Below are 21,453 nucleotides of genomic sequence, written 5' to 3' on the forward strand. Positions count from 1 at the left end.
TGCAGGAGGCAGTTTGGGCGCTACCAGCGTCATCCCAAGTCAGCTAGTCAGATCTGTGGGGAGAGGGAGGCACACCCAAAAAGAAGATGTTGGGTTGCTCAGGGAGGTGAGGGGAGCTGGTAAGTGCCTTCCTAGGCAGGGCAGCTCTAGGGTGATCTCACTGAACCCACTCTAGGTTATGTGCTATGACTATGACAACGATGGGGGCCATGACTTCATTGGGGAGTTCCAGACCTCAGTGTCACAGATGTGTGAGGCTCATGATGGCATCCCGGTAAGATGTGCTCATGCACGTGACCCCAAGACCTCAGCAGGGGGTGGGGAAGGGGCACGGGTTTTTTAATCAGGCAGACTGGAGCTCAGATCCTACCTCTCTGCCTTTTGACCTTGAGTAAGACAGTCGGTCTCTCTGAGCCTCAATTTCCCCATCTGTCAAGTAGAGGCAGAAGAATAGAATGAGAATGAAATGAGATTATACAGGTAAAGCATCTAGTACTTAGCGAGGACTCAGGAGCTGTCCATTTAACTCCAAGAAGCCAGGCCCTCCCTGGGCTACGGTTCTGGGTGCACAAGTGGACATGACATGGAAGAGTTGTCCGGGGATGGAGGGCAGCTGTAGATCTTACCTTGGGCGGGTATAGCTTGGCCTGATCCCAAGGTGGCAGGAACCATTTCTGGGAAGGCTTCCTGGAGGAGGCATGCTACCCCCTAGTCAACTCTGTGGAGTAGATTCTGGGGCCCAGGGGAGGAGCAATCCCTGTGAAAGCCCCAAGCCGAGCTTCTCTTTCTCCTCCTGTGTTGCCCAGCGGGAATTTGAGTGTATCAACCCCAAGAAGCAGAGGAAGAAGAAGAATTATAAAAACTCGGGCATCATTATCCTGCGTTCCTGCAAGGTGAGCCAGCCTGAGTGGGCATAGGGCCGGGGCCAGGTTTGGGAGTCACTCAGAGAAGTATCATTGCAGAAGGGATGGACAGAGCATTGGATATGGAGCCAGCAAGGCCTGGGTTCAAATCCTGGTTCTATCACATCCTGACTCTGTGACCTTCTGAGCTTAGCCTCTCTGGTCTTCAGTCTCCTGGTATGTAGAACTGGGATGTTAACAGGATAAAGTGTGTAAAGGGTTAGTCTCCTATCACATTGCTGTGTGGAAGTCAAGGCATGAGATGACCTTCCAAGGTTTCCTAGTAGGAGGGGAACTGTTGGCAGTTGCTACTTCCCAGGCTTGCCCACTGCATGTTCAGCATCAGAGAGGCAGAGGACCTCAGGCTAGGGTACCCATCCTCTGTCAGTGACATCAGCAAGGGCTTAGGCAACTGCAACTCCTGTAGTGTAACTGAGGCCGCCCAGAAGGACAATGAAGTTAATACCAGCAGTAGGCAGGCTGAGGTCAGGGGCCAGGCCCACCTGGGTATCTGGTGGCTGTGTATTTGCTGGAATCGGGCAGGATGTTAAGGAAGGCAGCCGAGGCCAGCACAATGAGAGCTCTGGATGCTACACCTGAAGGTTGAGATCTGGCACTCTCTCTACTGGCTGGCCCACCCCAGGCCTCAGTTTCCTCATCTGGAGACTAGGATTTACATGAACTTGCAGCAAAGTTCCCACGCAGACGTGCTCTGTGAAAGTTAAGCTGACAGGTTGCAGCATCATGATTTCAGGTCCTTGTTTCTGAAACTTGTGTCACTTACATCCCTTGTTCGTGATTTTTGGCACCTGCCTTTTTATTTTTTGGAACCACCTCCCTCCTGATTATTGTGTCTTCTTTACTTAAATACATTTATTTTGAAAGGAACCCTTCTAATGTCACCAAAACCAGAAGGCCAGTATTCTTTGCCAAAAGGAGGCAAAGACCATCCAAACAATGTTTTAGTCGCTTCGTTAATTTACAGCAGGAGGCCTTGGGCCAGAGGTCTGGCCTCTCTCCATTCAAAGTTGAGGTTGGTAAGGGCTAGAGAGGCTGAAAGACCGAAAGGTCTGTTATGAAAGTGCTGGGTATGATTGACACTGGGGCCTGGGACACTGCCTGGAATCATCTTGTGTGTGTGTGTGTGTGTGTGTGCGCGCGCACACGCGCGCGTCACACCCCCCCGCCCCGCCGGGAACCTTTGTTCTGAGTGCTTTGTTATGATAGAGATTTGGGTTTTGTTGTAATCAGATGTGGTCCGTCTGTGTTTTTTGGTCTCCTTGTCCCCTGTCAGGGCACAGAGTAACAACCCCCCAAAGAGCCTTTGTGCAGTGTGGCCCAGTGAGGGTGGTGACCAACTGAACCCTCTGATTCCTTCCAGATAAAGCGGGACTACTCCTTCCTGGACTACATCCTGGGAGGCTGCCAGCTCATGTTCACCGTAAGGCTCTTCCCCGCCCCACCTTACTCAACCCCAGTGAGGATTCTCCCTAAGGGCTTGGGCCACTGCAGCAGGAGGGACTTGGGATAAACTTCAGGAAGGACTGGCCCAGAGGAGAGGGTATAGGTGGACGGGCCTTATTCAGGGCTTAGCTGCAGGTCAGGGCCTGGCCACCCAGCCCTCAGAGTGTCCCTGGCTACATTTCTTCAGAAGGAACAAAGCCAAATTCATCCGCACTCCCCTTTCTGCTTCCTGTGCTGCCCCCTCCTCCTTGCTCACTTGGCTCCATCCACACTGATCCTCACTGTTCCCACAACAAGCCAAGTTCTGCTGTGTCTTAGGGCTTTGCATTTGCTGTTCCTTCTGCCTGGAAGGCTCTTTCCCAGAACCTTCTCACAGCGGCTGCCCGGCCATCCTGCAGGCCGTAACACTGAGGTCACCTCCCCAGATCACCTCCCTGGATGCCTCCTGTTCCTCTTCATCACTTCTCTTGTTTTATTATCCTCAGGGCACTTGGCACTCTGAAATTTTCTTAAGTATTTTTTGATATCCCCATCCCACTAGCGACTCGCAACTGTGAGTGTCCTAAGTATGGGGCCTTTGTTTTGTTTCCACTCCAACCTCAGTGTATCAGTCAATGCCTGGCACATACCAGGCACTCAGTAAATACTTGTTGGAAGAGTAAATTGTCACTCTGCCTGTAACCTGGAGTGTGTACCCCACAGACTTGTCCTGTTCTTCACCTGAAGGGAAGCCTCAGGCCCGGGGGGAACCTGTTGGAGTCCCATACTCTGTCCACCTCCCACCTGGCTTCCCCACTGTCCATCACCACCTCTAGATTTCATGGGGGCTGGAAGTTGCCTGTGGGACTATAAGGAGGCAGGGGATTGGCCTTGTTGACCCCTAACTCCCCTGGTCACCATTGCCCCCCTCCCCTGCAGGGAGGCTGGGCCCTCCTATTCCTCCTGCGTGCATGTGTTTACTCAGCAGATGATACTGAGCACCTCCTGTGTGCCAGACACCAGGCTGTGCTCCTGCACGGGTCCCTCAGTTGATCCTGATGGAGTTCTCAAATGGCCATCTCATCCCCTGGGTCCCTCACCTACTCCTCCCCCTGCTGGGCAGTCTTGCCCACCCCTCTGTGCTACCCTCCAGAGGCTAGGCTGAAATTCCCTTGGGGCCGAGAGAGCAGGTGGAGCCCACTCTCCACCCACCAGCCTTGGTCCCTGTGGGGCATCTGCCCAGTGCTCTGTGCACAGTCCAGGATCTGGCTCCAGGGCCATGAGTCTTACCTGCAGTGATCACCCAGTCTGACTGGGAAGGTGGGCACTGCCCTACCAGGCAGTCCAGGTCCTGGTGCCCTTTGGTAGACTGAGGGACAATGGGAAAATGGCTTGGTGTAGGGGTGAGGTGTCTGGGAAAGCTTCAGTGGGGCAGTGACATCTGAATTGGGCCTGAAAGTTGGAAGAGAATTAGATAGGGAGAAGAGATGGATTGGCTCTTCAGGTAGAGCGAACCTCATGAATAAAGGCCTGCAAATGCGAGCAGGTGAATGTGTGGGTAGGGACAGTGAGGGGGGAAAAGGAATTTGGGGTTGTAGGTTGGCTTTGTATCATGTCTGGGCCATAGACTTTATGCTTAGGCAATAGGGAGCCACAGACAGCATTAGAACCACAGGAATAATACAGTCAGACAGTTTCCAGGTTTTGGATCATCTTATGGAAGTGTGGGTCGGGGCTGGGAGGTGATTGGGCTTCCCATATCGCATCAGCCTCTCTGTTCCTTGGAGTGAGACAGGGAGCTGGGGTCTCTGGTCGCACTGGGTGGCCTTTTCCCCACTCTGCAGGTTGGAATAGACTTCACAGCCTCCAATGGAAATCCCCTTGACCCTTCCTCTTTGCACTATATCAACCCCATGGGCACCAATGAATATTTGTCGGCCATCTGGGCAGTCGGGCAGATCATTCAGGACTACGACAGGTAAGCTTGGGGAGGGACTCTAAAGGTCAGCTCAGGCTCCATCCATCTGGAAGCTCAGCTTGTCAAAGCTAGAAAGGACCCAGAAATCATCAAACCTTGGAATGGCTAGCACAGGACGTACGTGCAATTATTGCCCCTTCCTATACCTGTGGCAGACATTGCTAATCAGCTGCTGATTAGCCCTACAAAGCCCAGATCCATACTGAGATCCTTCTCCACACAGTATGCCAAGTAGTAAGAAATTAAGTCAATTTAAAAAAAAGAAAGAAAAGAAAATGAGTCAAGACAGAAAATGAAACTCATTTGCTATTGCCGCAACCTTTACTGTTAGAGCTGGGGAAGTACAGGTCTAGGATGTGGATAGAGAATTTATCCAAAGTCACACAGATCAGAGGGACTGGAACCCAGACATTCCAATTCCTGCACCCGCCACCTGATGGCCCAACTGTCTCACTCCTGTTGGGAATTTCAGAGGAGCACCCAGCATGTGGATCCTCTTCCCATGGCCATGCTCCCTGGAGATCTTTGGGTGGGGGGACAGTGCAGAGGCAGTGAAGGTGAGCTGTGTGGAGGGTGTGGTCACCAACAGGATGTGTCAAATGCAGAGTCCCAGAGGGCTTGGAGGATCCAGAAGTCACTTGAGGGTTGTGGTGTCATCATCACAGATGGTGCTTGTTGGGACCTCCAGGTCGGAGGGTGGAATGACCAGGGGGCCAACACACGGGGAACAGGGGAGAAAGGAACAGGTCCCAGATTTGGTGGGAACAAGAGCAGACTCAGGAATCCTGTGTGCACTTGGCCTCCTCAAAAGCAGCAGCCTGCGGACCAGCTTCTGACTCCCAGGGGGCTCAGGGCCTTAGTGGTGGCTTTGATCCCAGGCCACATTAAGAGAGGTAACAGCACGCAGAGCAGGGGAGGTGGAAGTCCCCACCTGCGTGGTTGGGTGGGGGAGCCTGCTGTTGCCACTCCAGAGACCCTTGTATCCAGCTGCCCACTTGGCTCATTCTCTGAGCCTTCTCATGGGCATGCAGGCTTAACTGGACTCCTGCCCCACATCTGCCCCCTCACCCTCTTTCCCATCTCAGTGAGAGGCACCACCACTTATCGAAAACTCTTTGTATTTTTTTTCTTTCCCTCATCTCCCCCATCATTCTTTAAAGAAGTCCTTTCAAAACATGCTTGAATCCAGCCACTTCTACCCTCACTGCTCCCAGCCTGTTTGAGCCACCATCACCTCTTGCCCAGATCATTTCAGTAGCCTCCTCACCAGCCTCCCTGCTTCTGCCCTGGCCCCTGGATGTCTATCCTCTCATAGTAGCCAGAGGATTCCTCAGTAAATATATGTTGAATTAATAAACAAATGAAACATGGTCCCTGCCCTCAGGGAGTTCCCACTCGAGGAGGAACATAGGGAAGAAATCACTGGAGTTCCAAGAGACTAGTTTATGTGTGAGGCAGGAGCTATGGGACCACCAAAGAGAGAGGCATTCTGGGGTCTAGGGAAATCCAGAGAAAGAGGGGCCATTTGAATTGGGCCTTAGAAGATGGATAGGAGTTTGCCACAGGGAACAGATTGGGGAGAGGTATTTCAAGAGGGAGTGCAACAAGATTGGAGCATGAAGATGTCCTATGTGTTTGAGGAACAGCAAGAAGCTAGTGGCCAGGGCTGGGGAATGAAGGAGGGCAGGTGGATGCTGACACTAGGCTCTAGGGCTAGATCATGAAGGGCCTTGAATGCCAAGCCAGTGTTCTACTTGTTTTTTGTTTTTGTTTTTTTTTAAATAATCATCAACCCTCTGGTTCCAGCCACTGTTTCACATTTTAGGAGCATTTTTTCCCAGCCATAAAAGTGGCTGTCTCTTGACTATATTTCACTTCCATCATGACTGTGGTTTAGTTATTGCCAAGGTCCCAGTTTGAGAAGGGTCTAGAATCTGCACTCAGGCCCAATGGTTAAAAGTGCTACAGTTGATTAGTAATGTCTGCCATGGGTGTAGATGGGCTCAAGCCTCTTGTTAACCAGATACCCAGAGATGGGTTTGGGCTCAATAGATGATTCAAACACAGCTTTTTCTAGAGGTGGTGAGCCTTTCTTTCTGTCCTTGGAGGTGTGCAAGGCAGAGTGGGTCCAGCCCTTGGTAGGGGGTTGGGAGGGTGAGCTTGGGCAGAGAAGGCCCCTGTTTTATGGTCTCACAGTGTTTTTCTCTCCTCTTTCTGATTAGTGATAAGATGTTTCCAGCTCTGGGCTTTGGGGCACAGTTACCCCCAGACTGGAAGGTAAGTGAAGCCAGACTCTTTCCTTTTGGCTGAGATGGGATTTGTGTTTATGGCTTCTGTGGGGTCTGCTTTGGAAAGGTCTGTCTGGGCCCCAGCTGCCCTGACTTCTCTGCCTTTACCCCAAACCCACAATGAGTCATGCAGGGTTTCCAATGCATATTAAAGTGGGTCTACATGGGGTGTTACTGGCATATTTGAAGGCCTACTCTGGCTGCTGAGTGAGGACTGGCTGGGGTAATGGGAGGCAGGATGGAGGGATGGAGAAAAGGAGTGATATCTATTACAGGTGGGAAAACAGGCTCAATGACTTGCCCAAGGTCATGTTCATAACAGGAAGCCTGGATTCCAGCTGGGCAGGTGGATGCTCAAGTCTATTCTCAGAGTTTGCTGCCTCCCCGATGAGAAGCTTGTGGGTGTGGGTACAGAGGGCTCCTAAATCTGCACTTATGTCTCAGCCAGTGCTCCCTCTTGTCTGCCCTGCTGTACCACATGCTGTTTCCAGAGTGGGTGTTCCCCTCCCATCCTCTCCAGGGAGGACAGTTTTCACCTAGAATTTTAGGAAGCTGCTCTGTGGGGTGCTGGCCATTGTATGATAGGGGGCAGGATCCTGTGGGGCAAAAGCTGGGCCTCTGGGCAGACGTGGTGATGTCACTGGGGGAAGGGTGGGCTGGTGCGGCCTGGCCCAGCCTGGCCCTGCCTGGCCAGCATGAGCTCGTTGTCAAGACACCAGTCAGCTTTCAGAGAACTCTAGCTGAATGAGATGTTTTCTTGCGCAAAAGCCTCCTTGGAAATGTCACAGGGCAACTCTAGGGAGACTGGAGCTTGGCCAGGCTGGAGTGCCTGATGGTGCCAGGAGGGCTGCTGGAACCAGGCTTGGAAAAGGCAGATGCTCTGTCCCACCTCCCTCTGCCACTAGAGCCTGCCAGACCCGGCCCCTCCCAGCCCCTTACACCCTCCCTCTCATTCTGACTCACCCTGCTCCTGCCACATGAGCCTTCTTCTGTTCATTCCCACCTCAGGGCCTTTGCATGTGGTCTTCCCCTGGCCTTTTCCCCCTTTCACTGACTTCCCATGCGGCTCTCAGCTGAGAGATCATTCCCTCTGGGAGGACTTCCTTGAGCACACTTACATGGGGCCCCTCCTCCTTGCCTGACACTGTCCTCACGAACCCTGTGGTCACGCTATGTGTGGGTTTGCTTATTGTCTCCCTCCAGAGCATAACACTCAGGGAGGGCACTGGTTTCCTTCTGTGTCCCAGCTTCTGGCACACACTCGGTGTGAAGTACATGATTGTTGACAGTAAATTTGGGGCCCAGTGGCCTGAGCAGACAGAGGTGTTGGTCCCCTGAGTGTGAGAAATTGGAAGGAGCTAGAAGGAGCGTGCAAGTTGGCAGCCTGCCCTCAGGACCTCAGTTCCTCCCTGGGCCTGGGCGAGGTGAGCCCGAAGGGGACCCTTGTCCTGGGTAGTGGCTGAGGGACTCAGAAAGCATTGGCATTTCAAAGTGAGCCAGAGTTAGTCAGATGAAGAGGGGGATCAGGCAGAAGGACGGGCTTGTGCAAAGGTCTGGGGTGGGGAAAAGCACAATTTATGACTCTCTCCACTTTACAGATGAGGAAACTGAGGCTCAGAGAGGATGATCATTCTGAGATCCTTTCAACTTCCACTGCCCTGCCACTGCCAGGACTAGAGGGAACAGTATCTTAAGTATCTCACTGACCATGGGTTGGGCCTAGCCAAGTGGGGTGAACAAGGCCATTGATTGTCAGAAGGCAGCAGGGAGTCCCAGGACAAAGACCTGTGGCCAGCCAGTCTCCAGGGGCCCCTAATCGGCTTGGGGTGGCCTCCAGGAAGCTCATTGCTGGCATTTCTCAGGCAAACCAGGGCAGCAAGTATGGGAGGGGGCTGGGCTGCCACAGGCAGCATGAACTCTTATCCCCCAGATCTGATCCTGACTTTGCTGTGGCTCATTCATGTGACCTGGTCATTCCTTGGCGCTCTGTGAACCTCAGTTTTTCCACCTGTGAAATGGAGCTGCTGGATGAAGGAGATGACCAGAGAGGCCCCAGGGTAGATGGGTGGCCTCCCACAGCTCCATCCACTTGACCATCAGGCCCCACTCTCCCCCAAACAGAGAAAAAGAGTGGGGAATGAAAAATTTGGGTGGCTGAGAAAGTGGACTATTAATCCACCCCTATCAGGAGAGGGCTTTTCCCCCTTGGTCTCTAAAATCTCCTAAAATCTGATTTTGCAGGAAGTCGTTGGCTCAAGGGAGGCCAGTTTCCCTGGCAACCATTTTCCTCTCTCAGCCCCCTCTGTACAAGCCCCCCTCTTAACCGCTATAGAGGCTCATGAGGTTTCCATGGCAACAAGGACCTCCAGCCCCTACACCTGGAGCCCAGAGTGGGGACAGAGTGAAGAGGGACATCAGGGGAATGGCTCCATGCCAGGCACTTATGGCTGAGGGAGCAAAGAACAGAAAAGCCCATTCCCCCTCAACAGGGAGGGGTCTTCTCAGGTACAGGGCAGGGCTGGGGTCAACGCCGCTGCTAAGTCCCTTCTGTCTTGGCCCAGCAGGGCTCCCTAAGGCCAGGGGCCCAACCCACTCACCAGGCTTGAGGGGCCTAGGTCCCAGGCCTGTTCTGCTCTGTAGCCTTGGCACCTGGTTTCCCCTCTCTGGGTCTCTTTGTTTACTTGTAAAATGGGGATGTTGGATTTGGTGGAGCCTTGCAGTACCCTCATTGTAGTGTCTGGAGCTAAAGAGTCTGTCTGGGATTGTTTGTGTCTGGACTGAAGCTCTTCTCCAGCAGCTGAGGGCGGGGGGTCCCTTTCCCGTGGATATCTCTTCGCCCTCCTATTTCAGATCCTCAGGAGAGGAACACCTTCTCAGGTTAGTGGGTTCATGGGTTGTGAGCTCAGGAGGCAGCCTGACTTTAGTTCTAGTCCCAACTCTCCCCTTCAGTAAATGTGATACCATAGGGACATTCTAGTCCATTCTGTCTCAGTTTTACATCTGAAAAATGGGATAATACCAGGCCTTTCTCCATTGGATTGTTGTGAAGGAGTGGGGGATGCCTGTGAAGTGCCAAACGTGGGCTGTGGCACACGGTTCATAGGGAAGGGGGCGGAGGGGGCTTTGGCTATGAGGCAGCAGGGGAGGGAGGGAGATCCCCCCATCTGAGCTCTGGCCCCTCCTGAGGCCCTAGGTTCTGCAGCCACCACAGTTTTACCTGCAGCCTTGAATGGGGTCTAGTGATCGGTCCCTCTGTGGACCAGCAAATCTGGGAGCGTGAAGGGTCAGCCTTTGATCTCCCTGGGCTAGGGGCTGGGTCTGCAGGAACTGGGACAGGCCTCTCTGTTCCCCGCCCCTCTGGGCCCAGTGTGCTTCCTGAGCCCCTAGTCCAGCTCTGAGCAGGTTGTTATCTAGGCTCCAGTTTGGCTCACTGGCATAAGGTGGGCTCCCTTCCAAGCCCACTTGTGCTTAATAAGATAGGGGAAAGCCCTCAAGGCCCGAAGGCTCTAGCTATAGCCCCACTAGTGACAGAAGGTGACAAAGGGGCACTCCAACTGCTCCTTGAACCCACCACCCTCAGACACATCTCTGCCCTCCTTGGGGACTCACTTAGTGGGTCCCGGAAGAGATTGGGGTGATGTAGAAGGGTCTCAGTTTCCTCCATTATGAAACGGGCGTGGTTGGGCCTCTCTGTCACTCAGACCCAGCAGTGGAGGTGAAAGTAGATGTAGGGAATCAACAGCCTTGACCTGGGGTAGGACAGCAAAAAACCAGGTTCCTGCAGAGGAGCCTTGGCCTGGCAGGGGCACGGGGGCGGGGCAGGCCAGTACCCACATTTAGGGCCAGGAAGCTGCCAGCTCATCATTTTCTCTGCATTTCAGGTCTCCCATGAGTTTGCCATCAACTTCAACCCCACCAACCCCTTCTGCTCAGGTGAGTGTCAAGCCCACCTGCCTCTGCCCTGAGTTCACGCCGGGCCTGACCATCTCCCTGGGCAGAGGGAGGGAATACAGGTTTCTGTCCTTTTCATCTCTGCCCTTCCCCTCACGCTTGCTCAGAATGACAGATGGGGAGAGGCTGGAGTTTGGAGTCAGGTGGCCCTGGATTCAAGGCCAGCCGCTACCCTTTCCTGGCTGTGTGCCCTTGGAGAGATCACTGGACCCCACTGGGTCTTTGCCTCCTCACCCGCCCCAGGAAGGTGTGATACCTGTGTAGCTCACCTCACTGGGTGATCAGGTGAGAATTAAGGGAAGCAGTGACGGGGAGCCCTGTGTAGACCAGGAGGAAGTGAGGGCAGCAAATCCTAGCTAGGAGGGCCCAGGCCTGTCGCACCCCACTCTGTTCTCCCCTCCTTCCACAAGGAGCCTTGGCTCCTGAGGATTGAGCATGGCCTGGGTAGGGGTGCTGGGCAGGAGGAAGGGGCAGGCAGCAAGTGTGGTATCTGTGCTCACCCTGCTCCAGGGCTAAGAGGATATCTAAGCCTCCCAGAGTCTGTTAAGAAACTAGTGAAGGAGAAGGGGCTCCAGGTGGGTGTGGAAGAGGGTGATCCCTGCCACCATGAGACCTAGGGCTTGCCTTGGATGGGGCATCTACCTTCCCTGGGGACCCCTGAAGCTGGGTCAGGTTTATACTTGGAGGGGAAATGCATGAAGTCACCAACTTGGAGACTATGCTGTGACTCAGAAGCCATGGGCCTTTGTTGGCTGTGGCCGTCTTGCTGGGGTCTGTCTGGTTCAAAACAGATCTAGAGAGACATTTTATCCAAGTTCAGATTGGCCAGCCTTATCCATGGTCAGAGGGCTTCTGAACAAGACTGCAGGCAGCGGGCTATTCTTAGGCTTATAATGGTGGGCACATACAGAGCACCTCCTGGGTGCAGGGCACACAAGCATCTCAGTACCCCCAGAAACTCTGAGAAGCAGTCACAGCGTATCCAGAATGGACCTCCGGATGGCTCCCAGATGTATCACTGCAGGCTCTGCCCACCCCTTCCCTGGAAGAGCCTGCCTGATCGCCTCCTACCAGCTGCCCAAGAGTATAGATTATTAGTCCTGTTGACAAATAAAGAGGCTCAGAAAGATTAAACAACTTCCCCCAGGTCCTACCGCCAAGAAGTAGCAAAGGCAGGATTTGAACTCAGGTTAGACTCCACATTCTGAGCTCTTTACTTTATACCGCCCTGGCCCTGCCCTCTGGGAGCTTCCAGTCTCACAGGGCCCAGATTGGCCACAACAGGGGCATTTGGGGTAGTGAGCAGTGGGGATGAGAGTGGGTGTGGGGTCAGGGAGGACTGGGCTAATCCAGAGTTTTCTCCCCGAGGCAGGTGTGGACGGCATTGCCCAGGCATACTCGGCTTGCCTGCCCCACATCCGCTTCTATGGTCCCACCAATTTCTCTCCTATCATCAACCACGTGGCCCGGTTTGCAGCCCAGGCCACGCAGCAGCAGACAGCCACGGTGAGTAGGTGACCACCAGTGTGGATGTGTAGTGTAGGGCTGGCATAAGCTTGGCCCTCCCTGCTGGACAGAGATCCGTCCCTCCTACCCTCCCTGCCCATGGGGCTGAGGAGCTGGATATTATGCCTCCCCTTGTTCTAAAATTCTAGGTGAGCCCCTAGGTGAATGTCTCTGCACCTTAGTTTACCTGCAGGTGTGGTAAGGGGGTTGGAGCAAACTCATCTTGATTGTTCTGGCTTCCTGGAGCACAGACTAGCGGACGATGCGGCAATTCTGTTCTCTTGGGCTTAGTAGGATATAGGGCTGCGATTAATGGGAAGTGCCTCCCAGGGAAGAGAGAAACCAGGAGACTGTGGTATCTGCAGCCTTAAGGCTGACCGTCTGGGCTACTTAGTTCCAATCAGAGTAGCTCCCACCTCAGACTGAGGGCTTTGGAACTGTGTGGCCCAGGTCCAGTGTTCAGGGATGAGGCAAGCCTGGCCTGGCCTGACGCTGCCAGCGCTGCCATCTGGAATACATGGCCATCCTGGGCATCTGCATCCCTGGTCCTCTCCCTGCCCCCCCAGCTCCAGGCCCAATGCCATTGTCAGGGTCACCAAGGGTCACCTTTGCCTGTCTCCCCTGCCATCCACCAGGACCTGTAACATAAGCTGGGGGTCTTTCCCCCCTGCTACAAGGGCTCCTGCTACAAGTAGGCTGAGGTGAGGCTAAGAATCTGGCACCTAGCCCTGGGGTGGTGGAACCTGGACTGTGCTGTGGGTCCAATTCCCACCTGACCATGGCCCCCGGGACACCACCACAGCCCCCCCTTTCCTCTGAAAGGAAAGGGTTGCTGCTGAAGTCCCTTTGTACTGTCCTTTCCGCTCTTCCTCCAGAATGCTATCCTGAATTCACCTACCTCCCCATTGCCATGGCCACCATCATCTCTCAGTGGACGCCACAGCCGCCCCTCACCGCTCTTGCCCCTACTGTCCATTCTCTTGCTAGAGGGTCCTCTTAACTGCAGACATCAGATCTTGCCTCTCCTGCCCCAATTCCTTCACTCATCACCATTCCACCACTGACCTTGTCCCATCCCTCAAAGACACCAGTGTCACCAAGCTTGTCCCCCACCCCACCCCAGAACAGCCCAGCTGTTCTGTCCCATCCCTCAGTGTCCCCTCAAGTACCACCCCTCAGCGGCCTTCCTTGCCCACCCACCTGAAACCTATCCCCTGTCTTCTCTGTTTATTCCTATCTTGACTCTGATGAAGGTGACAGTATCTCCTTCACATACTCATTTCCTTGGCCACTGTGTGTCTCCCTGTTGGATTCTCAGCTCCATGGGTTGGGCTGTGTCTGTGTGTTGTCTTTCATCTACTTGCTGGTCTGCGCTGCAGCAGGCGCTCGTGCTCCAGGAATGGACGGATGTAAGTTGGCCCCTGTCGTGTGGCCCCCGCTGAGCACTCTGCAAGGAGCTGGGAGGAGGCACCTTGGCCAGGGCCTCTCCCAAAGGGAAAGGGACCTGGTCCCAGTGAGACTTCCCAGAGGAAGGTCACTGAGGAGGTGGAGGTTGGCTTCCTGGAGATGGCAGCAGAGATAAAAGGGGGTAGGTTATGAGGAGGAGAAAGAGGACACCAGGGCCTGCCTGCAGAGGGCAGGACAGCAGCACATGGTCTGATTGTTTGGGATGCAACAGAGGGTCTGTGGGGAAGGGGGCTCTGGGGTCAGCCTGCCAGGGTTTGAATCCTGCCCCTGCCCATTCCTCACTGTGTGACCTGGGCAAATCACTTAACCTCTCTGAGCCTCAGTTTCCTCATTTGTACAATGGGAATCCTGATAGACCCTACCTTGAGGTGGTGGTGTTAGAATTAAATGAAATAACCCAGCAGCTGGCTCCCAAAAAGACCTGAGGACGAGAAAGGGCAGGCAGCAGAGAGTGCTGGGAAGAGCCCCCCAGGCAGAAGAAAGGGCAGGCGCCATGGCCAGGCAGGAGAGAGGTCAGCACGATTCTGGACTGAAGGAAGGCGGTCCTGGTCATTTCTGCTTCGGAAGCGTGATCCGCTGTAGGCCAGCCCTGGTGGTGGCAGCTGAGGGCCTGAGGCAAGCCCCTTCCTGCTCTGGGCCTATTTCCTTTATGAAATGGGAGAAGTAAAGCCCACCTAAGTGGAACGATAACTGGGGAGGAATCAGTGGTTTTTAAAAAATTCCTGGGGTCCTGGGCTAGAATTGGACGGAGAGGGCAGAGTGCGAGGCAGGCCGCCACAACTCAGCTCACAGACCTTTTGGATTCCTGCTGTCAGCCAGGCCTTTGTCCTGCCCAGTCTTTTATCCGCCTGAACTGGCTTTCAAAGGGATGGAAGAAAGGCCTGCATTCTTGTTTAAGAAAAAAACATGGGGCGGGGCAGAGCAGGAAGAAGCCCAGCGTTCCTTGTGGGCTCTTTCACCTGCTGAGCCGGGGCCGGAGATGAGGTCCTGGGGAGAACGGACCTGTGCCTGCTGGATCCTAGACCTGGAAGGGCTTGGGCCCTGGGCTTGGAACCACTGCTGAGGGCCCCCCTGAGGGAAGAACTTGGTCCTTTCTCTGAGCAAGTCCTTGCGACACCCCAGCCACTTCCGTTGTGACCTGATCCTCCCAACCTGAGAAGGCCGCCTCCCCCTGGCTCCCTCACCCTGGGGAAGTGCTGTGCCCACCCCAGTTGTGAGACCTTGGGCCAGCATCTCTGGGCTGCAGGCTCCTTCCTGGGCCCTTGGCCCCTTCTACTCTGATGTCCAAGAAGATACAGATATTTCTCTCCCTCCCACATCTCACCGTGTACTAAAGGTGGGGCTGCCTGATGGTTCAGCCTCAAGCTCTGGAGGCCAGTTGACCTGGTTCAAACCCCAGGTTTCCCATTTTCTGGCTTTGTGACCCAGGGCAGGTTGCTTAAGCTCTCCAAACCTGAGTTTTCTCACCTATACAATGGGAATGATGGAACAGTATCTGCCTAATAGAAGCAATGGGAAAATTCAACCAGATCAGCATACAAATTGCTCAGCACAGTGGCTGGCACATGATAAGTACTCAGTAAACATGGGTGGGTGAATATTCTGAGGGTACCTCTTGGGCCAGCATTTGGTGATGGTGAGCACATTTAGGTCTAAGGCAAAAGGAAATAATCTATGGATTACCTGATGCATTTATACAGCTGCTTTTGGGGAAACACTTGGTGTGGTTTCAGCCTCCCCATCCCCGACACACAAACATGCATACACACCCACACACAGGAAATCAAGAGCAGGTGGTGGAAGCATCTCTCTAGGCAGGCCCGCGCTCTCCCATTCATTCACACAGATCGTCTCTGCAGAGTATACTTCCGTGCAGCACCAGGGAGACCATGATATATAAGCTATGGCCTCTGCTCTTCCAAGGCCTATGGTTTAGTGGGGAGCCAGGCCAGGAAGCAGTAGCTGTGATGCCAGCACATTCAACCTGTGATGATGGAAGTACAGGATTATAAAGGTGGCACCTAACCCAGACAGAAGGCTCAGGGCAGGCTTCCTGGAAAAGTGATGTCCAAGCTGATACTTGGAGGATGCTTAAAAGTTACTTTTATATAGGGGGTGTGTGTGTGTGTGTGTGTGGAGTGTGCCAGGCAGAGGGAACAGTGGAGGCAAAGGCGGGGAGGCATGGTGTGTGGCGTAACCGATGGAAAGATGTAAGAGTGGGTTGAGTCGGGGGCGGATGAGGTTGAAAAGGTAGGCCACCTCCCACAGATGCCTTTGAAGCTTGAGGGCAGTGGAGAGTCACTGAAGGGTATTGAGAGGTTTGGGCTGAGCCAGGGGACTTATCCTGGGGCCACATCCTTGCCCCTGCTCTGGCCCATGAGACCTGGGCCTTGCCATCCATGGCCCATTCCTGGTTGGCCGCCTAGGCATTTGGTGTCCCAGTGGCAGGAGAGCTAGGAATCTCCCTCCACCTGCCCAGGGCCCTTGGCAGCCAACTTCTCAGAGATAAGCCAGGGAATCAGTGCACCTTCCCTGGACTCTGCCTGGAACTGCTGTGGTCAAGTCAATTTCTTACAAATCAAATCACATGTCAAATGGGTTAGGGGAAGTGGCTATTTACAGCCCTAAAAGCCTAAAGAGCCTCTGGGTAAGGACAAGAGATACTCAGCTCTTGAAATGTGCCAGGAGTTTGAGTTTTGGGTTTGACCTGAAAGTGACTGGCTGTGTTTCTGGAGCATGGACAGGGTACCAGGCCCATGAGATGCAGAAGAAGGTGTAAGGGGCTGCCCTGTGGGCCACTCAGGGTGTGGAGGGAGAGGAGTGTCCAGAGGAGCCCTCCTCAAGGGTGTAATCCTGGCAGCGGGAGCAGAGCTCAGGGCTGGAGCAAGCTTCCCATCTGCTTGAGACAGAGGAATAGATGCTCAGAGCTGTGGCTGGGGAGGGTATACCAGGCAGAAGGAAATAAACCAGGAAAGGTGTGGAGGTGGGAAAACTTGGGGAAGGGTAGACCAGGACTGTCCATGGGGACAGCAGAGCCCCTTCCCACCTCCTCTTGCCTGATTCTTCCCTTCTTTCTCCCCTTCCACAGCCCCCTCTCACCTTCCCTGTCATGTGTCTTGGGGATGGGACTGTGAACGCCTGGGGTTACAGTGCATCTTAGTCTCCTAGACAGTCTCATTTCTGCCTGGGATGGGTGTAAAGCCCAGGACTTGTCAGCTGTACTTCCATTGCCAAGCCTGGCCCAGGATGTTGACTCTCAGATCCAGCTGGGCAGCAGCTGAGGCCAGGCATGTGGATGTGGACACTGTGGCTGGAGTGAGGGCTAAAGTCCAGTGCCATGCCTCTGGGCCCTGCCCTGGGCAGCTGTCCTGGGCCAACACTGGAGTGCTTGAGGGGAGGGGGCAGAAAGCTCCCTGCCAGTTCCCACTATTGGAGAGACAATTACTGGCCCCTGATGGCAGTGGCCAGTAGAGGAGGACATTGTGGAAAGAGCCCAGGCTTGGGTCTGAATCTAGGCTGTGCCATTCCTGAGTTGAGCAAGTCACTGAACCTCTCCCAGCCCGTCACCCCATTTCCTAAAGGAGAATCCCAGCGTGAGTGTGACAAGGAGTGTGTGGTCATGGTCACTGTCACTGTGTGTTGGCACAGACTTGCTCACCTCATCAATTGGTGCCTGTGGTTCTGCAGGAATCCAGGCCCTGTCTGCACCCACCTCCCTGGAGAAGAAGGCCCCAAGGCTGTGAGGGAGGCGCAGGCCTGGTGCTCCAAGTCTCAGTGTAGATGCATGGCTGGCTGAAAGGGGAGAACCAAGAGGGCCATGTGGGGAGGAGGGAGGGAGACCACTATCTGAGCTGGAAGGGGCTTGGAGACCAGTCCCACCTGCTGAATGGTCAGGTCTGTTGCCCAAGGCCAAGCATTCTTTTCTGTCTTCACTGCCAGGTCTCTCAGTGCCCTCCCTCCTGCCAGCTTATGTGCCCTGGAAATACTGCCCTGGACTATTTCTGGTAGGATAGAAGTGAGGTTAGGTGGTCACTTGGGGAAAGGGTGCTGGACGACAGGGGGCTGTGTGGGACCAAGGTTCTGGATGGGCTTATGAGTCCTGTTGCCAACCCCAAGAATGGGGGTCTGGCAGCAGCAGCCCTCCGCTGCAGGGATTCAGGCTGCCATCTCCATAGCAACAGGTATCCATCCCCAGCTAAGCAATTGGTCTCTTAAAGGCACAGTGCAGGAGGAGATGGACTACTGCTATCGGGAGCTGGCAGTTGGGATGGTGGGCTCCGTACCTCCATGTGACTCATCCTTCCTTCTATGGTTGTGTGTGTGGACAGGCAGAACAAGACATCCTCGGTGGCTGAATTTGTAGTCTCTGTACATTCCCTAGGGAGCAAATGGCATTGCTGGATAAGAAGGTGGTCAAAGGTGGCTTTGTTCTGCTCTTTTTAGCTCTATGACCTTGACTAATCTGTGACCCCATTTCCTCACCTGAGAACCAGAAGGGTCAGGCTAGAAGGCAAAAGGCCCCAACAGAGAATATTAGGGCCACAAGGGCTTTTCTGTTCATTTTGTGGATGGGGAAAACTGAGTTTCCCAGAAAGGGACCAGAGGGTGCAAAGGACAGAGCCAAGCTGAAAGTGAGTTCTCAGGCAGCTTACAATCCTGGGGCTTCTGCCCACAGATTCCACTGAGCTTTCCTTAACTTCATTCAGTAAAGCACTTGATAACCCACCGTAAGGGAAAAGTTAGTTATCACTTGCCATAGAGGGTAACATAAAAAAAATTACAACAGGCTGCACAGTGGTATCTAAGTCTACCTAGAGACCACTGTCCCTGGAGCTCTGAGCTTCCTGTCTTCTCTTAGCAAGTGGGACACACAAGCACCAAACTGAGACTTCCTCCTGGGTGCAGTCTGTAGAATTCAAAGACCGCTGTAAAACTAATATCCTTCCCGCTGTGCGTGATGCTGTGTCTGGGGTGTGCCCCCAGGTCCGCTTGTTAACAGCAGGGTCCCACAATCCCAGAAGCACTGACCTAGATGACCTGCTTAGCTCCTGCAAAAGGTCTCTGAGGCCAGCTGTGCTGATGGGGAACGAGCAGGGTCATAGGTGTCCACATGTAGGTGGAGCAGAGAAAGGGAGGCTACTCTTGGAGTCCACCAGCTAGAACACTTCTTCCTCAGCTGCTGTGGGTTTTACTCTGCGCAGCTGACCAATACTGGGCTGTTGCCACGTGACCAGCGTGGCCTCTCTTTGAGAGGCGCAGGGACTCCCACTTTGCAGATGAAGAAACTGAGGCTCAGCAAGTTGAGTCAGTTGCTCAGAGTCCCACGGTATAGTGATGGTCAGAGCCAGGCATGGAGTCCAGGGCTCACTCCCAAGCTACAGATTCTAACAACACTCAGGGCAGGAGGAAGAGAGCAGTTAGTGCTTCTGGCTGCGACAGGGTCAGAGTTTAGGCGGATGAGAGGCCTGCAGGGGCAGGGTGCCAAGGGAAGTGTGCTAGGGAAGTGGCTAGGCTTTGTCAACAGCTAGGGGAGAAGAGCCACCTTCCTCCCAGGGCTCAGTGTCTGTTAACCCTGTCCCCGCAGCAGTACTTCATCCTCCTTATCATCACGGACGGTGTCATCAGTGACATGGAGGAGACGCGGCACGCTGTGGTGCAGGCTTCCAGGCTGCCCATGTCCATCATCATCGTGGGCGTGGGTAACGCCGACTTCGCTGCCATGGAGTTCCTGGACGGGGACAGCCGCACGCTACGCTCCCACACAGGGGAGGAGGCAGCCCGTGATATTGTGCAGTTCGTGCCCTTTCGAGAATTCCGCAACGTGAGTGTGGGCCTGGGCTGGGCAGGGGGCACTTATAGGACCCCAACAACCATAGTTAATAATCAAGGAGGAAGGCACTGGGATTGTCTGCCCAATCCTAGGCTCCTCCACCCTCAGCTCTACTGACAATGTACTGTGGACCCGGCGCCATGCCAGGCCCTGCCCCCTGGTGAGGCAGTCTGACAGCTGTGTCACCACTCGCGTTAGCATGCTGATGGAACTCAGGGCTGTGCCCAGTCCAGACTGGGGCTCCAGGACAGGGGTTCTTGGAGGACCTGCCATCTAACCCTGAACCAGAAGTTGGAGTTATCCACATGGGGCAAAGCATTGCAGGAGAAAGAACAGGGGCCCAGAGGTGCAAGTGGCTTTCCCGGGACTCGCACCTCACCAGCCTCCTCACTTCAGATGGAAAACAAGGCCCATCTTAGGATGGCCTCCTCCCACTAAGGGTCTCTCCAGGGGGGACTCGTGGCCTGCCTTGCTCCTGGAGCTGGCTCTGGTCCTATCTGCTGGTGACCCAGGTCTGCTCACAAGGAGCCCCAGAGGGAGCAATCTCTCAGATGCCACCCCATACTGCCAGCCTGGGGCCTGACTCTCATTTGACCAGAGGCACACTGTGTGGCCTTGGGCAAGTCCCTGACTTGTCCTGGCCTCAGTTCCCTCAGCCGTAAGGGCCTCGGGGTGCTGTGGCTCAGGTTCTGGGATCCAGTCCCAGCAAGAACTGGCCACTCTGATTTGTACCCACTGGTGCTCACATCCCTGCACAATACCCTCTGGGTTTGCCTGAGCTGGTTCAGCTCCTTCCTCTGGAGCATGAGCTTCCGAGGACAAGTGCTGGGCATTGGCCACCCAGACACTGCATGGACACTGACCGAGCTCCTCATGTGCCCAGCCGGTGGCTGGGTGTTGAGCAGTGAATCAGTCACAGCCCCTTAATACCGGCCAAGAAGGTGCTCAGGAAATGTTTGCCAGATGAGTAGGCTGAGCAGCTCGCCTCCACCATCTCTTTCCCCAAAAAGCCTCCCACAGACAGTCATCCAAAAATGTTACTCCCGGGCATTTCGAGTGCTCAAGGTTAGAGTTACACTTAACGTGAAGGAAAACACTGCTAATGGTGGGATTTCAGGCCTAGGCTAGGCAGAGGGACACCAGTTTCAGACAACTCTGGCCCTCAGCTCTGAGTCTGTCCTCCAAGGACACCGTCTGCAGCAGCTCTCTGGGCACGGTGCCCGCCACCACTTCATTCAGTAATCCTTGCTCTCTCCCCTCTCCACCCTACCCTGCAGGCGGCAAAAGAGACGTTGGCCAAAGCTGTGCTGGCGGAGCTGCCCCAACAAGTTGTTCAGTATTTCAAGCATAAAAACCTGCCCCCCACCAACTCGGAGCCTGCCTGAGTGCAGCCTTCGCCCAGCAGCAGCATGCCGGCTGGGCCTCCCGCCCTCCCCAGGAACATGCATGTTCACCCTGCTTCCTTGTGGGTGGCCTTTTTTTTTTTTCTCCTTCAACCGATCCACATTTTTATTTTTCACAACCGGACCTCCACCCCCAACTTCCTCCAGCCCAGCTGGGCTTCCTTTGTTGGAGTCGACTGATGATGCTTCCAGGCCAAACCGGCTTCCTCTCCTCCTCTCCCCACCTTTGCCACTCTTAAGTATTGAATGTACTTTGTATAATTTTAGTGGAATTATTGTTATTAAAGAGAATAAAATTTTTACAATCATAACTGGCTTTTTCCAAGTAACTAGCTACAGACTCAAAGGAACATGTCCCCGGTGCATACTTTGTGTGGTAGCCTGCACCTAATTCCTGCTCTGTTTTTTTATACTGTGACAGTGTTCTATTTGTTATACTCAGGGTAATAAAGGAGTTTCAAACATCCCTGTGTCAGCTCCTTCCTCAGCTGGGACCTGATGGGCTCACTGATCTAGGAAAGGAAACATGGAAACCCCTTTCCCCCAGCAAGCCTGTGAAGTCAGTGTGATCACTTCTACATGGGGACATGCATTCCACAGGAACAGTAATACCTTTGTTAAACTGGCACAGAACTTGGCACATGGTACATGCTTAAAATATTTGTGGATGAATGGAATGTATGAT

At 54.0% G+C, this 21,453-nt stretch overlaps 1 protein-coding gene across 2 annotated transcripts in view; it reads left to right on the forward strand.

Annotated features, from left to right (window-relative positions):
• The window catches only part of CPNE2 (copine 2), a 45,210-nt gene extending 23,978 nt beyond the window's left edge, over positions 1–21,232 (forward strand). The window contains exons 8-16 of one of the 2 annotated variants that reach the window (XM_006214520.4): positions 176–274; positions 807–893; positions 2,284–2,343; positions 4,190–4,323; positions 6,546–6,600; positions 10,493–10,544; positions 11,935–12,068; positions 19,120–19,356; positions 20,643–21,232. In XM_006214520.4, the coding sequence (XP_006214582.2) occupies positions 176–274; positions 807–893; positions 2,284–2,343; positions 4,190–4,323; positions 6,546–6,600; positions 10,493–10,544; positions 11,935–12,068; positions 19,120–19,356; positions 20,643–20,750 (966 nt within the window). In that variant the 3' untranslated portion in view covers positions 20,751–21,232. Of the gene's footprint in view, positions 1–175; positions 275–806; positions 894–2,283; positions 2,344–4,189; positions 4,324–6,545; positions 6,601–10,492; positions 10,545–11,934; positions 12,069–19,119; positions 19,633–20,642 lie in introns of those variants that run through there. The other variant, XM_072967411.1, reaches the window with a different exon arrangement.
• Positions 21,233–21,453: the final 221 nt, after the last annotated feature.

Source organism: Vicugna pacos, chromosome 9 (assembly GCF_048564905.1).
Source record: "Vicugna pacos chromosome 9, VicPac4, whole genome shotgun sequence".
NCBI lineage: Eukaryota > Metazoa > Chordata > Mammalia > Artiodactyla > Camelidae > Vicugna > Vicugna pacos.